The 17,332-nt window shown below is 40.4% G+C and overlaps 2 protein-coding genes across 2 annotated transcripts in view; both read right to left on the bottom strand.

The window, feature by feature from the left end:
- Positions 1 to 6,598, bottom strand: part of camsap1b (calmodulin regulated spectrin-associated protein 1b) — a 29,567-nt gene extending 22,969 nt beyond the window's left edge. Inside the window, exons 1-2 of the mRNA XM_017452183.3 lie at positions 6,445 to 6,598; positions 5,563 to 5,723 (exon numbers count right to left, since the gene is read on the bottom strand). Of these exons, the coding sequence (XP_017307672.2) occupies positions 5,563 to 5,722 (160 nt within the window). The 5' untranslated portion in view covers position 5,723; positions 6,445 to 6,598. The remainder of the gene's footprint in view (positions 1 to 5,562; positions 5,724 to 6,444) is intronic.
- Positions 6,599 to 14,088: 7,490 nt separating this feature from the next.
- notch1b (notch receptor 1b) overlaps positions 14,089 to 17,332 on the bottom strand; it is a 43,303-nt gene continuing 40,059 nt past the window's right edge. Inside the window, exon 34 of the mRNA XM_017452027.3 lies at positions 14,089 to 17,104. Within this exon, the coding sequence (XP_017307516.1) occupies positions 15,776 to 17,104 (1,329 nt within the window). The 3' untranslated portion in view covers positions 14,089 to 15,775. The remainder of the gene's footprint in view (positions 17,105 to 17,332) is intronic.

Genomic DNA, 17,332 nt, shown 5'->3' on the forward strand with positions numbered 1-17,332 from the left:
GCTTCAACATATGGCCAAAATTTTGAGGATGCCTGACCATCACACCCAAATGTGGTTCTTCCCCAAAACTGTTGCCATAAAGCTGAAGCACACAATTGTCTACAATGCCTTCGTATACAGTAGCATTACAATCTGGAATTAAGGGACTCAAACCTGTTCCAGCATGACAGTCCCCCCGTGCACAAAGTGAGGTTCATGAACACATGGTTTGCCATGGTTGGAGCGGAAGAACTCGAGTGGACCGAGTTCCCCACTGACCTCAACCCCACTGAACACCTTTGGAAATAACAGGAACTCTATGCACTACTGACTACACACCAGGCCTTTCATGCTCTTGTGGTTGAACGGACAAATCCCTACAGCCACACTCCAAAATCTAGTGGAAAGCCTTCCCAGAAGAGTGGAGGTTATTATAACAGCAAAGGGGGGACCAACTCCGTATTAATACCTATGGTTTTGGAATGGGCACAAGTGGGTACCATGGAGATAGACGGAGTAAAACACTGTACACATTTAAATAATGTTTCAATGTTGACTCATGGTCATAAAATAAATCTGGATTATTATTTATTTATTTATTTTTACAGTTAAAGCAGTTCCTGGCTGCAGAACACTGAAATAGACTATAAAAGTTCATTCAGTAGAAATTTTACACGGTGAAATGAGGGATGCATAAATAAACCCCCTGCTGAGGACAGATCGAATGCTAATGTGTACAGCAAACTGGATTCAATAACGCCTCGTGACTAAGCCTGGTTTTATTTAACTGCTTGGAAGGGAGTTTGGATCCAAGTGTTACTTTATCATGGGGAGGGTGTGAAAAAGCGGTGATGCTCTGTTTCACAGTTTAAGAGCTCCCACGCTGGCTATATGAACTGTATCGTCTGGGGCCCGGTTGTAAACACGGAGCGGAAACATTTAACAAAAGAGAGACGGTAGATCTGCCCTATGATAGGAAACACCTTGTCCCTTCTTCCCACACTCAGCAGCACAAGCATCATCCGGGGCTACTGTCCTGCTGGACGTCACATGGCAAAATCAGCCCTTGTGTGTCACCCCTCAATTTCTTTGTAACGTCCCCGCATCGGTCGACAAAAGTCAGCAGCGAGGAGAAATGCTGATCTCTGTGACACACTAGGCTTTGTAAACCAGAAAGAAAACAATTGTGGAGGAACCCCAGCATCCAAGCAGTAATGATGAGGAGGCATGCCTGTAAATCCAGAAAGCCCTTCTTCTTGTGCAGGCATGAACATGTGTAAAGAGGTGTGGTTTTGGAGGGAACACTGAAGGGACGGGCTGGATTTGTTTGAATTTTGAATTTCAAAACAGTTAGCTTCGTCGAACATAACGGGCTGTACTTTAAAATAAAAATCAAAAAACAGCACCACGGCTGAAAACGGACTATTGTTTACATTGTTCTTATCCCATGAGGATTGGAAGTATAAAGCGAGTCCCTAATAAGTCTTGTAAAGGTGAGACCATTCTTAAGATGCTTGGTTTCATCAGCAAAGTCTTTCAGACCACGCGGCTGTTCAGACACTGACTCTAGGAACAAATCTCAGCAATATCAACCTGGATATTATATCCTTTCCATATCCACCAGTACTTTTTAATTACATGTCTCAAATACAACACAGAACAGGAGCATACAACGCGCTGCCTTAAATAACACCTGGGCTAAACAGAAGCTTACATTACTTACAATTTTTTCAAGTATAATAAATCCAATAAATCAGTTTGTTTTAGCGATGCGCCTGTGGTTAAACTGGACTGTTTGCTAGTATTTTGAAGAAGCAGATGATAAAGTAGACAAGGACAGCAACTCCATTGTGTATGACTGCCAGTTATGATTGTTGCACGTCTTAAAAGACAAGGGTTATGCCTGCATTACAGCATGTCCAGCATTTATGGATAATGACCTTTGGATAACTAATCATAATTGGTGGGAAAAAACATTACTTGCTGCTATGGCAGCGGCAAGACACACTGTCAAAGAAGTCAAAAGGAAAAAAACCTCACAGCATGGCACGTGTGTGAAATCTGCAACACATCTTGGGAAAACAATACGTTGCTGCATGTAAATGTCTAGAGAAAATAAAACACATTCATACAAATTGTCCTAACCACATGGCTGCTTAGATAACCATCATTGCTTCATTAAAAATAAATCCTGAATACTAGAGCAAGCGAGTCTTGACTGGAAATTACACAGTTGACAGGAATCCCAGCCAGTTATGACAGGATCCATATACTGCATGACACCAAGCCGATCATCACACGCTCTCTTATAACTTGTCTTCAAGAACTTTGCATGAACCCCGAGATATCAACAAAGGCAAATTTTGAGCTCAAAACCTGACCATAGGACCAAACGTTCATTCAACTCATCCCTACAAAGACCTTGAAACAATACTGAGCATTCAAAATAAGAGGAAGAACGTTACAGGATAAAACGGACTGACCTTACCAGAAACTCCACTAATTATGTAAATAGCAAGAAATTCAGTCTACAGCCTGTAGGGACATTTGCCTGAGCACTTCACTGCCAGTGTAAAACAGACCTGTGCTGGCCAGTGCCAAGAAAAGCACTAAAAATATACTTTGTACAACAGGATTACTGGTTCTCACTGTTCCATCCTGTGGTGGACTGGTAGTGTAGTGAAACTATGCTCAATTATCGTAAGAAGAAAAACAAATAAAACCTCAGCAGGGAGCGGTTTGAAGCAAATAATACTGCCGAAGATAAAGCATCAGTTATATTGAGAGGTGACAATCACAGCTTTTCACCCATCGCAGAGGATGTTTTAAAGCGTTACATTTTACAAGGAAAGAGGAAGAATGAGGTTACACACCTTCCTCCTTCTCTGCTCATGAATACAATCAGTTCCCTGAACACAATGCACGTCAATCAACAGGACACATTTCCCCTAATTCAGGTATAGAAGTGTCAGGGTTCATAGAGGTACGTCAAAATAAAACTTCTGGAGAATTTTTTGGCACGATATTTTGCAACGACTGCACAAGAGATGGATGACCACCACTGACGGAGATGTCATAATTTGGTCTTGACAGCAAATAAATGGGTGTTTTCAGTCAAACGACAGATTAATACAGTTTATGACACATTATCTGCTGTTTTTGATTACTGATCAGGAAAACAGGCAATCGTTTCCTGTACAACGCCAGATTTACTTTACTTGAAGTTCCTTATACAACCCATGGCGTTAAAAAAAAAAAAAACACCACACACACTTTGCATATCTGAAAGTAAATATTAAGTGTCTAACCCTGTTTAAAGCGAGACCTTGCTCCTGTTTTACCCACAACATTTTCCCCTCTTGCCAGCACTGCAGACAGAATACATGCTGCTGATCCTGACTGTTCAATCAATGGACACTTCTGCGCCTCACATCCGGAACGATGCCTGTGTTGACCCAGATTGAACACCACCACTGAAGTAAATTAGCTCCGTGTGCCATATAGCAGAAAGAAGGTAGTCTGTATGAGAACAGAAACTCTGGAATAATTCTCGAGTAACAAAATAAAAGATCGTGCCTTACGTCTAAATTACCGTTCAGATGGGGAAAAAATGTCCGGAGAAATGAGTGTGAAGTAACATTGACAGAGGACATCTGTAGTGCTCGTTATCAGTTCACATGAGATAAGTATAAATCACAGAGACTGGAGTGTGTCACGTTCATGATGTACCCGTAGTCATTCCCAGCAGAAGTTTCATATGCACTACACACACCACTTTAATACAAACGTCGTTTTTGCTTTTATTATATTCGCTTCTTGTGCTTGATCACGATCATGACAGTAACATGCGTGTCGGCTATACCCGAGCAAGGAACCCAAAATCTCACCTAAAACTTCTCCGACAACCCCTTGTAACCGTCTTTATTTTTTATAGTGCTGCTTTTTAAACTCGGCCAATGCGTTGGTTTGGTTTTACCTAGACAGTCCCGCCAGGATTTTGCGCCAGCAGAAATCAATGCAAAATCAAGCAAACGCCGCAATATTCAGAGGAGCTTCCAATTTCTCAAAATTACCGCAGATTTTCCACAGATTTTCACCAAGACGCATCATGTGACGTCATCACGACACGCATTCAGCCATAGCCCTCTTAGATTCCCATGCGTCGAAAAAGAGTACAGATAAAAGCTCTCATTTACCAACAAACATCACCGCAAAAGACCATGCAAAACAATACCGCACAATCGCAATCTCGCCAATTCAAGTAGTTTTCCCACACACACAAAAAAAAACCCTCCACAAATTGCATCGCAAATGTTGAAAAAAGACGCAGGAAAATCAAGCATTTTTGGCCACAACGATCGCAAAATACTCTGAAATCCTGTACGGACTGTTTAGAGATAGAAAATAGCCCTGGAGTGTCTCTATGCTGCAGAAAAAAAGCCTAAAACCTCCTTCCTTCACAGGATAAAACAGGATTACCTGGGGATAGTCACACACGTCCTTTTATATCATGTAAAAGACGCAGCCTGTAACATTTATCGACATGACGGATTCAGACGGAACTAAACTCCGAGAGATACACCAGTAATAAATACAGCGTGTCCCACAAGTCTCCATACACACACACTGTGTATACCAGCACCACGTCGGTCGCGTCTTCGACAGCAGATGTTCGTGGACGTCCGCATCACTTCCAGTCTTTTTTCATTTGTTATAGCGGTGTCATGTGTGTGATGCGTTTCCCATATTTCCTGTTAAAGTCCATCGCAACCTTGCGACAGCTTCCCGATCCAGCCACGAGAACGCTTTCAATACGTTCTTTCCCTTCAAAGGCGTTCTTAAAGGTTATCTGGGGAAAAATGTATAATAAGCTATCTGTGTATAACTCACAGAGATTGGAGTGTTTGTCATGTTCATGATGTACCCGTAGTCATTCACAGCAAATGTTTCATACGCACTACACACACCACTTATTAATACAAACGTTGTTTTTGCTTTCATTATAATCGCTTCTTGTGCTTGATCACGATCATGATAGTAACATGCGTGTCGGCTATACCCGATAAAGGAAAGCAAAATCTCACCTAAAACTTCTCCGACAACTCCTTGTAACCGTCTTTATTTTTTTATAGTGCTGCTTTTTAAACTCGGCCAACGATATAAACCAAGTATGAACAATTTTGGAAGAAAATTTTATTTTGCTTAAAAATAAATAAATAAATGTTCATTTCCCTTATGTATGGGAGACTTTTCGGACACACTACATTAGCCCGCCTCCCCATTTACAACTAACCGGGTCCGAATAGGGTTAAAGAGAGAAGCCTGAATGCTCGGGGTGTGTGTTATTGTCCACTGAGGATTATACAAATGGACAAATAAAGCACTGTCACTCTTAATATTAAACACACCAAGTATTTAACACTCATGTGACGTTTTTAAAGCCAAAAGCAGCCCTTCTGTGTTTCAAACCTATTCTAAAACATTTTGTCCATGATGTAGTTGAGTATCTGTCTTCACTGCTTCTCTCAGCTCGCCACTTAACCCCTGGAGCATCAGTTGTGCGAAGATAAACAAACACCTTACCGATCCCGTAGGCTTTAGCGAACAGCCAGCGCAGGTTGGCCGCGATCTTGGCCCTCGCTGAATCATACATTTCCAGCGGTGTGATCTCCACTGCATCGCTAGCAGCCTCCATCTTCCGCCGTGTGCTGCTGTCGCCTCCAGCCCCCAAATCCGAGTCCATCCTGAGACAACAAAACACAACCTCAGCGTCCTGTATCGCCTTATAATCTGCACTTTACCTTCAGATCAAAGGCACCGATGACAGAGACAGGGTTAGGCCGGGGGAAAGTCCAGCTCTGTAACGTTAGCGATCATAATAGCAAATTGTATGCAAATATACAGCATTAGCACGCTAACCGGCGGCCCGTGGAGTTTGTTTAAACGTATTAAAACGCTACAAAATGACCAGCGCACACTTCTACCGGCCTGACAATACAGACAGCTAAATAAAGACTAAACAGCAGAGCATTTATTATTCCCAGCTAGCAAGCTACTACTTTGTTAGCCAGCTAGCCGTCGTTATAATGATGACGCGCAGGCTAACTGTAGCCAGGTATGCTACATAGGAGAGTCTTCTATCAAAGCCTCGCACCCAGACCGGGATTATCAACTAATTTACGCTGTTTACGTTAATAATAAAAGCAATTTGCTGTAAACGGTCCGGCTCTAACTGAGCTCCGTGACAAATGACCATATATTTAATATATTTTTAGCTATAGCTGCAGAGTTGAAGTGTGTATACATACATACACACACAGGCTGTAATAACGACAGCTAGCTAGCTAACTAGCTTTACTTAAATCTAGCGCTGCTGTGAAGACGCCAGAGAAACGGGGCTGGGGGAAACAACAACAGCAGCATAACCCCATTGTCCGTGTTAAACGCAGCATTTCCGCTCCATACCTTAATGTTTTATGATCTCAATCCAAGTGAAGAAATCCGCTGGTGGATAACATGAGAGTGAGGAGGCAGAGCAGCGGAACTCACGAGGAGCCGCTGGCCGAGCAGAGGACCGTCTCCTCCTAACAACAACGCCGCGGTAGCTGCGCGCGAGCCGCTCGTACGTAGCTCAGCCTAGCGACCGACCGCGCGCACGCGCGCGAAACGCCCTTTGAAATTCAAAATGTAACCGCCGTCCACTGGAATAAAGTTGGCTTGACGTTCGATATTCGCAGAAATGCGGAAAATTAGGGACCGTCTGTAAAGTTACATACGACATTGTTATACACGTTTCTAAGTTCAATAGCATTTGAAGGGAATGACTTACAGTCATATAACCAACTGTACAGTGTTCATGTAGGCATCAGGTATGACGTACACCTGTTAGATTTTTTTTTATATTTATTCAAATAAGCTATTAAATCATATGTAAATTAGATATGAATTTCACTACAGAATGGGCCCATCCACAAAATATACCATGATTTAAAGCTCAATAGCATTTGAAGGGAAGGATGTACACTCACACAACCAACTGTAAAGTGTTGGACTAGGTGTCAGGTATGATGCACACCTTTTAGATTTTTGATATTTAACCCTACAATGCATGAACTAAAAAAAACCTTCACGAATGCATAAAGGGAGTCAAAATGACCCACACTGGATTGAAGGGTTTTCTTCAAAAAATAGCTGTCCTATTAATGAAATAATAATAACAATAATAATAATAATAATAATAATAATAAAAATTATTATTATTATTATTATTATATATACACATATATATGTATATATGCATATATATGTATGAATATGTATGAATATATTTGTAATATCCATATGTATATATGTATGCATATATACAGTATCTCACAAAAGTGAGTACACCCCTCACATTTTTGTAAATATCTGATTATATCTTTTCATGTGACAACACTGAAGAAATGACACTTTGCTACAATGTAAAGTAGTGAGTGTGCAGCTTGTGTAACAGTGTAAATCTGCTGTCCCCTCAAAATAACTCAACACACAGCCGTTAATGTCTAAACCGCTGGCAACAAAAGTGAGTACACCCCTAAGTGAAAATGTCCAAATTGGGCCCACTTAGCCATTTCCCCTCCCCGGTGTCATGTGACTTGTTAGTGTTACAAGGTCTCAGGTGTGAATGGGGAACAGGTGTGTTAAATTTGGTGTCATCGCTCTCACACTCCCTCATACTGGTCACTGGAAGTTCAACATGGCACCTCATGGCAAAGAACTCTCTGAGGATCTGAAAAAAAGAATTGTTGCTCTACATAAAGATGGTCTAGGCTATAAGAAGATTGCCAAGACCCTGACACTGAGCTGCAGCACGGTGGCCAAGACCATACAGCGGTTTAACAGGACAGGTTCCACTCAGAACAGGCCTCGCCATGGTCGACCAAAGAAGTTGAGTGCACGTGCTCAGCGTCCTATCCAGAGGTTGTGTTTCGGAAATAGACGTATGAGTGCTGTCAGCATTGCTGCAGAGGTTGAAGGGGTGGGGGGTCAGCCTGTCAGTGCTCAGACCATACGCCGCACACTGCATCAAATTGGTCTGCATGACTGTTGTCCCAGAAGGAAGCCTCTTCTAAAGATGATGGACAAGAAAGCCCGCAAACAGTTTGCTGAAGACAAGCAGACTAAGGACATGGATTACTGGAACCATGTCCTGTGGTCTGATAAGAACAAGATAAACTTATCTGGTTCAGATGGTGTCAAGCGTGTGTGGCGGCAACCAGGTGAGGAGTACAAACACAAGTGTGTCTTGCCTACAGTCAAGCATGGTGGTGGTAGTGTCATGGTCTGGGGCTGCGTGAGTGCTGCCGGCACTGGGGAGCTACAGTTCATTGAGGGAACCATGAATGCCAACATGTACTGTGATATACTGAAGCAGAGCATGATCCCCTCCCTTCAGAGACTGGGCCGCAGGGCAGTATTCCAGCATGATAACGACCCCAAACACACCTCCAAGATGACCACTGCCTTGCTAAAGAAGCTGAGGGTGAAAGTGATGGGCTGTCCATGCATGTCTCCAGACCTAAACCCTATTGAGCATCTGTGGAGCATCCTCAAACAGAAGGTGGAGGATCACATGGTCTCTAAGATCCACCAGCTCCGTGATGTCGTCATGGAGGAGTGGAAGAGGATCCAATGGCAATGGAAGCTCTGGTGAACTCCATGCCCAAGACGGTTAAGGCAGTGCTGGAAAATAATGGTGGCCACACAAAATATTGACACTTTGGGCCTAATTTGGACATTTTCACTTAGGGGTGTACTCACTTTTATTGCCAGCGGTTTAGACATTAATGGCTGTGTGTTGAGTTATTTTGAGGGGACAGCAAATTTACACTGTTACACAATATATATATATATATATATATATATATATATATATATATATAAATTATTTAATTAATAGGACAGCTATTTTTTGAAGAAAACCATTCAATCCAGTGTGGGTCATTTTGACTCCCTTTATGCATTCGTGAAGGTTTTTTTTGGTTCATGCATTGTAAGGTTAAATATCAAAAATCTAAAAGGTGTGCATCATACCTGACACCTAGTCCAACACTTTACAGTTGGTTGTGTGACTGTACATCATTCCCTTCAAATGCTATTGAGCTTTAAATCATGGTATATTTTGTGTATGGGCCCATTCTGTCGTGAAATACATGGCAATATTTACATATGATTTAATAGCTTATTTTAATAAATATCAGAAATCTAATAAGTGTGCGTCATTACTGACACCTAGATAAACACTGTACAGTTATATGACAGGTATATGACTGTAAATCATTCCCTTCAAATGCTATTGAACTTAGAAACATGTATAACAATGTTGTATGTATCTTTAGAAACAGTCCCTTAATTTCCGCATTTCTGCGAATATCGAACGTCCAACGTCAAGCCAAATTTATTCTAGGCCGCCGTCCAGCAGTAACGGTTTTTCTGTTTTCCCTGCCTCAGGAGGAAATATTTCCCAAATGAACAGTCATTTTAATTTTTAGTCTTTAGAGCAAAGTCACTGTAGGTAAATTACACACACTCGAGACCAAAATCAGTTTAGTAGAGCAATAACACAAACACAAACACACCCCCTGTAGTGTTTAATTCCTCTCATTCCTAAAAGTTTTTTTTGGAAAGAGACACGATGGTCACAGCTTCATATTTCAGCTTGGTATGATGATAAAACACATATGAGTACCATAGTTTTGCACATTTATTAAATGATGCATGCAATAATTTGCATAAAACAAAAATCTTCGATTTTGGATAGTGTTCGAATTGAAATATTTGTTTCAGTGTCAAGAGTTTATTTAGAGCCATTTGTTTATTGTTTAATAAAGAAAATACCATGCACTATATATATATATATATATATATATATATATATATATATATATATATATATATATATATATATATATTCTGTGTAAAATCAAATATAAATTCTCGCAAAAACAATTATCAACAACAATTATTTCTTCGTAATGAGCTTCAAATTAGGTAAAGGAATGAACATGTAAAATTCCCTGAATGCAGGTCATCTACATAGAATCTACAATTTTACCTTCTAAATAGTTACCATGTTGTCTGTTGTATTGTCTGACAACCGTTGAACCGTGAATAAAATACTTCTTAGACCAGTGAGAATGTGGGAATGTTTCACGGTTTCATATATTTCAGACCAGCAGGTGGCGCTTTATGAATGTGGTATAATCTGCATTTTATAATCTGCATTGTAGATTGGTTTCATCCACATGTTTTTATGAGGATTTTGAATTTGGATGAGAATTATAGAAGCCCTGCTATAAAACTAAAAATAAACCAATAGTAGCTGATATAAATGTGCTAGCAGCTACTGTGGCTTTCAAAGATATATAAATAATATAAAAGACATCAATGTAAGACTGATTTTTTTTATATCCACATCACACTATTTGCTGTTAACAAATGTCTTAAAGTGAATTACTTTTTATCTTTGTGCAATCAAGAACAACAGCACCACCAGTGGAAACTACACAGAATGACGTGAAGCAACGATGGGGCTGATTTCTTTCTAGACCAAACTGTAGATTCATGCAGCCTTTCAGTGACAGACGTGTAAAGCAGGAGTGGCACCACTACTCTAAAAGTGGTGGGGCAAATTTTTGTCTGAGAGAAGAGGAACATCTGTCATTTGTCTATTAAAAAAAAATAAATAAATAAAAAATAATAATAATACAGACTAACTATATATATTGCTATGGAGCCAGGGTCTGATTATAATACAATAACTGGGCATAACACACCTTTTAACCAGTGAAGTTTGTTTTCAACCTCACACCCATCATTTTGCATTTTACTCCTTGGGAAGCTAATAACAGCAAAAAATTCGTTGACAAAGTCAGATAACACTAATACTAAAATATGTTTTAAAAATCGAAAGCCTGTTCATGTTCCGCGATGGGCTGTTCATCAGTGTCTGTTTCGCTAAACATTTTTCCAGCAAGCCTTACTTACTATATTTGAAGGATGTCATTTGACGAATGTCCCTGTAATCGATTTAGAATACAGAAGATGTGCATATGTCACTTAAAATATTGAAACGTCAGTGATACTGACTCAACACATGTTTATTAAGCAGTAGTGAGCACCAAACCACGGTTAACCCTTTATCACTCATAGGAGAGCCCCCAGCTGAACTGACAGTCAGACCTGTCTGTTATTGCCTGAAGTGCTGGGTCGCCGCCCCCGTAGTTTGAAAATTTCCGGGTCCAAATGCCAGCTCGCCCCTGTTACTCCGGTGGCCCTGGTGCAAAGTGATTGCACAGAGTGAAGTACACCCATAGATTTGATCTGCATTTGGGCTAATATACTTCAGCCCATGTCACTGACACATCTGTAACACGTAGTAAGCAGAAAGCGCATGTGAAATACATTTGTGGGTGAAATGAACATAAATGAAGTGGATTATTTATTCTGTCATCTCAAAAATGTGTTTTGGAAAAACTAACAACAGACCAAGAACACAATGTCCAATGAAAGTACAAATTACGCAAAAGGACAGACAAAGCTGTTTGCTTTGAACAAAAGGGTTACAAAATTTGAACCCAAATAACACAACATGAACCCAATAGAGCAGTATGTACTTGAAATAATATTAAATAAATAAAAATCAGTATGCAGGTGCCTAGTTCCCTTTAAGCTAGTGTATATATTTAACATTTTCCCTTCAGGACATCATTGGGCTATCTAATGCATTGCTCAGCCCTAATAGTTTCATTGTTGAGCTATTGATAAATATTACATTTTAGTCCTCGAGTATATTTTAATGGTGTCAGTGAAAATTTGGGAATGCCAGAAATTTGAAAAAAGCCTTGATATAAAAAAGTTATGTATGTAAAGGTTGTACAATAATGATTGTATACTTGGCTGAGGTCTAAAATGTTTTTGACTGAATAAGGAATTATACCACCTCTAATCACAATAGTCTCATGCATATGGCCTTGTATCACCTTTGGGATCTTCAATGGAATACAATAATATTGTTTATCTTGTAAAAATCTGAGCATAAGGGCACACTGAATTAATAATAATAATAATAATAATAATAATAATAATAATAATAATAATAATAATAATGGCTTTGATGCTTGCAGCCAGCAACAAAAGCCAAAGCAGATCTCTACACAACGGACACTGTATTTGAATTATTCATATGATAGTGAGATGAGATAATATAGTAATTGAGTTGAGCCTGCACAACCTTTGGTGGGTTTTATTTACATAAACAGTAATATAAATATGACATGAATATGTTCAGGAGGAATCGACTATTAGTCTTTTCTGGGAAAGATATAAATGCTATATAAATGTCTCACCTTATACTGAGCTTTATCCTACACTCTTGAGAAATATTGCGATATGCTTTTGAGAGAGAAATATCAAAGTTTATGACTAAGTGGAAGACTGCCAGGACAGTTAGTTTCCTTCAGAACTTGTGGAGTGTTCCTTAGTGCTTGTTTCCTTGCGGAGTGGATAGCCTATAAAAAGTTTGCACTGCAATATCCTCATCCTTTGGTTGTTTTATGAAGAGGCAGGTGGCCTGGCAGTCCTTCAATTGGTTGTAGGACCTCCAGGGTGGTTTCCATGAAATACTGGAGAATGTATATCATAGTTAAACAGCGATTACTGGCAATTACAAAACACAGATTTTGTTTTAATCTCTGGACAAAATGTATACATAACAAAAAAGGCAAAACTGAACCTGCAATAAACTTAAAAGTCAGCATGAGCTCAAAATTTTTGGCTTTAAAGCTGTGTTTTCAAAGTGATGGCCTCGTAAACCTATATGCATGTCCCATGCCAACCAAGCACGACATGCAATAAGGCAGTGTGTCATGCAGACAGACAAGCTTTATGGTGGAATGGTTTTCTCCCACCTTCTCAAAAACATACCAGTAGGTGGACTGTGTTCCCAGGATAGGCTCTTGATCCACCTCAACCCTGATCAGGATAAAGTGGTTACTGAAGGTGAATGAAAATGAATGTTTTAGAGCTTTTTGTCTCTTGGTGTTGTGTGCACAAATAAGTTAGTATAGTATATAATAAATGTGTTTTGTACAGTAGTACTAACTGTAGTTTCCCTATAAACAAATATGGACCATAAGAATGAGTATAAGTAATGTCACATGCTTTGACAATGGGAAGTCTGATTGGTCCATTTTTTCAAAGATGTTGCAGACTGGTCACCTTCGCATTGTGAGTCTTTTTTGAGCTTAAGTTTTCTTTCCCTTTAATCCAGTAATAAAACACAGCAGATGAGTATTGTTTAGTTTAAGTTGGCAATGAGATGGCAGAATGAAAGGATGAAAGGAATAGTTGTTTCTACAGTCCTATCCATTCCTTGTACATTTTATTTGTACAGCACATGCTATTACCTATTGCCAACCACTCAACCCCTGGATATAATGTACATATACTCATAAAATCCACCTTCAAATACTGTCCTTTTCCACGATTTTATCTGTTTGAAGTGCAGATTGCTACGAGAGGACGATGACTACCAGTATGCCTCGCTGAGCCAAAGAATGAAAATATAACAAAGAATGTAAATATATGTTGTATTTATAAATGCACTTATAAAAATGCATTTGACAATATCACATACAAATATAAATTATTGAAAAAATAATATTACAATATTTCCCCCAAAAGAATCGTCACTGTGTAGCTAGTCCTTTAGGCTCCATAATAACACATATACTGTATGTATGGGAATGTTTAGGACCAGCGTCCTTCAATCAGATTATGCCCAGTCCTAAAATTGTCTTCAAAAGTCTTCAAACGTCCTAACAGATGTCCCGTGAAGATTTGTCATTGACGATTTAATTTGAATCTGCAGAAAAACCCCTCGAGTTAGAGCCGGAATATAAATGGGATAAAATGCTTTATGATAGTGAGTATTATCTGTGACACTTCGGTGAATATGAAGAAACGAGTCTTCACTCAAATGGTCACGGGAATGAAAGAACCGTCATATTAAACAACACGGCGCAAAGCCATACGCCGTCCAATGAAAGACACCCAGACATGCAGAAATCAGATACAAATGTGTATCTTTTATTATCTCAAGATAATAACATTTAAAGATTGACAGTAGAATGAACAGAAAATATACTTTATGTAAACTATGAGTTAGGCATTATTTATTTATTTATTTATTTATTTTTACAAATATTACATATTCAATGCTGTTGACTTGTGTAATCTTATTTGAGCACTCAAAATGTATATATAATATTATACCAACACATCAACTTACCCCTTTTCCAACAAACACAAATATTATCGATTTTGTAACTTAATGCTCAATAGATAGAACGTTTTCGGTTTCTAATTGTTCATTTTTACCTATATGTGGCATGTAAAATAGAACTGATCATTTGTATACATCTCTTATATCACCCGGGAGAATGCACTGGCTCGTGCAACCCTCCAAGGGCTGGAGTTTGCCCCCTGACCGGGAATCGAACCGTGAAGGTGAAAGCACCACATGCTAGCCACTAGTCTACCAGGGAACCACCTCCACCAAAATATATGGTCTCTTTCTATGACAGAAAACAAAGAGCTACTGAGCCAATGTTTCAATTTTCAGTGACATGTATAAGACTTAAGATTTCTGAAACAAAATCCTGTTCATATGAATCATGCCCACTAGGTCTATTTACAGTAGCCATAGGCTCCAACATTACATACCATAGAGGAAGTAAAGACAGGCTCACAAACCTATCCACATGACCCCATACATTTCTGGCCACTCGCCCAGTTCAGTAAAATTGAAAGGGAGGGGGAAAAAATACAGAGTACTTTAAACCGCAAACTGTATTACATCACATCAACACCTAATAAAGGAGTCCAAATCCTCACTTTCACACCCACCCTCACAGTGGAAGTTTTACAACTCTGCGTTTCGCAGGTAATTTACTCTAAGAAAAATAATAATAATTAAAAAAAACCTCTCCGAAATGAACTGTACAAATGTGCCGAAGTAAGAAGCCATCATTATAAGGAACTACTACTTGAACATACACGGTACATTTATTTGAGGAGCAATTATGACACCATGACCAAAAAACGACCAGACGGCTGGTTTCAGAAACCGATGAGGACCTGTTATACGCTAAAGCTTTGAGTGGTCAATCCCCATTGGCTGTACAGGCAAGAAAAACCTCGCTGTTCTTCTTCTTGTTCTGGTGATGACAGATAAGCTGTAACTGTTAAAATAAGCATCAAATCTAATCATCTGCTGTAATACTGAGAACTTCATTTAATTAAAAAAAAAAAGTTGCTCCATAAAATGCCCTTACACACGTGATTTACAAAATTATACAATCATGTAGAAAAAAAAGATGACAAAATAAAAGTGAAGGCAATTTGACTCCAAAAATAAAGGCAAATAAATACCCAGTGTAGTTTTTAGTGAAAAGACAAAATATTACAAAAACAAACAAACAAACAAACAAACACACAAAGGTTCTTTTACTCATCAAACTCCTTATTTGGCAGTGACCTAATTTATGTACTTAAACTCCTCAGGCATGTGAGAAAAAGTATAAATTACAATACATTAATAAATAAAAAAAAAGAAAAGAAAAGACAAATGTGGTTAGTACAAAATACATAGAAAAAAGATGTTTCATTTAAATTGGATTACTGTTTTTTTTTTTTTTTTTTTTTTTTTTTACACAAAGAGTACACTAACAAAAGACCCCCAGATGTAACTGGTTCACTTAAACTGCTCTGGAATGTGTGAGATTTGGGAGTGCATGCTTGTGGGTGGGCTGGAGATGCCCTCAGACCAGTCAGACATGTTGGAGTGGGGCGAAGAGCTGGACCACTGGTCAGGTGAGCCTGGTGATGGTGTGAGAAAGGGATGATCGGGCACCTGAAGCTGGTGGCTGGGTGTGTTGGTGTCCATGGCACCTGAATAGCTGTGCTGTGATGGGGGTGTAAGGAACTGTGTGCTGGCCATTCCGGGAGCCAGCGTCTGAGCATTGAGGAGCTGCGTCTCCTGAGGGAGGATTGTGTGGATGGGGACGCTGCTCCCTGTGCTTTGCTGCTGCTCGTTGCTGATGAAGTTTTGGCTGCTGCTCAGGTTCTGATTTGGGTTTGAGTTCTGGTGCTGCAGCTGGATGCTGGCTTGCTGCTGCTGTTGTAGGTTGTTGGGTTGCATTTGCTGCGGCTGTAGGATGTGTGGCTGTGTTGCGAGGTGGGCACTGGTCAAGCCCTGGTAGGTCAACAGTTGCGGCAGCGCGTTGGCAGGAACGCCGTTGTGGAGTGATGTCATCAATGGGTGCTGGTTGGATTGGCACATGCCACCCTGGCCCGGGATGTTCCTCATGGCTCCGAACTGACCCTGCTGACTCAGGCTAGCATGCATCCTGTTCAGCCAATCGCACTGACCGTTCATGGCTGCTGATCCGTTCGATCCACCCACGGGCAAGTGTGTGAGACGCGGAGGCAAGGGATCGAACTGCAAGCGTGCCAGCTCCTGCTTTCCAGCCATGCTCAGGTGGTTAACTCCCACATGACCGTCGGAAACTTGCAGGTGGTTTAGTGGCATGGAGGGCGACTGCTGGAAGGGCGAGGGCATCAGAGGCGGCGAGGCAACATCTGAAATGTAGCCGTGAGGCGACTCGAGAGAATCGACAGGCGAGAGCACAGCTGAACTGTCCAACAAGCTCCCTTTACCATCCTGTGGCTTCTTTTTCTTGGCCTTCAGGTCTTTGGGATCCTTGCAAGCCATACCCTTGGCACCAGGCTTTCTGGCTTTCTTGCTCTGGATGGACGGTTTCATGCCACTCAGATACGCATTGGGCGAGCACAAAGGAGGTGAGAGCGTGGAGCTCATGTTAGCGCTGGGCATAGGCGGGCTCCGCACCAGGTTGTACTCGTCCATGAGGCGCACGATGTCATGGTGCATGCGTTCCTGAGCAATGTCACGGGGCAGCCGGTCCATGTGGTCGGTGATCTCACGGTTAGCGAAGTGGTCCAGCAGCACTTTGGCCGTCTCGTAGCTGCCTTCCCTGGCTGCCAGGAACAGTGGCGTTTCTTCCTGTAGTGTGAGAGGAATTTGTGTTCATTCGTGTTCGATATCACTATTTACTCCGTAGTTACACTGCTGTGCAGTCATAATGTGCTCAGCTCCACTTAGAAAATAATGCAAATACTACTCTACTCTAAGCGATTAGAAGTGCTACACTCGAGCACCTTTGCGGTAGCAATTGTGTTTAATAACGGATTTGCAGCTCCAATACAGCTATAGATATGGCTTACTGTTAAC

This window comes from Ictalurus punctatus, chromosome 22, assembly GCF_001660625.3.
Source record: "Ictalurus punctatus breed USDA103 chromosome 22, Coco_2.0, whole genome shotgun sequence".
Taxonomy (NCBI): domain Eukaryota; kingdom Metazoa; phylum Chordata; class Actinopteri; order Siluriformes; family Ictaluridae; genus Ictalurus; species Ictalurus punctatus.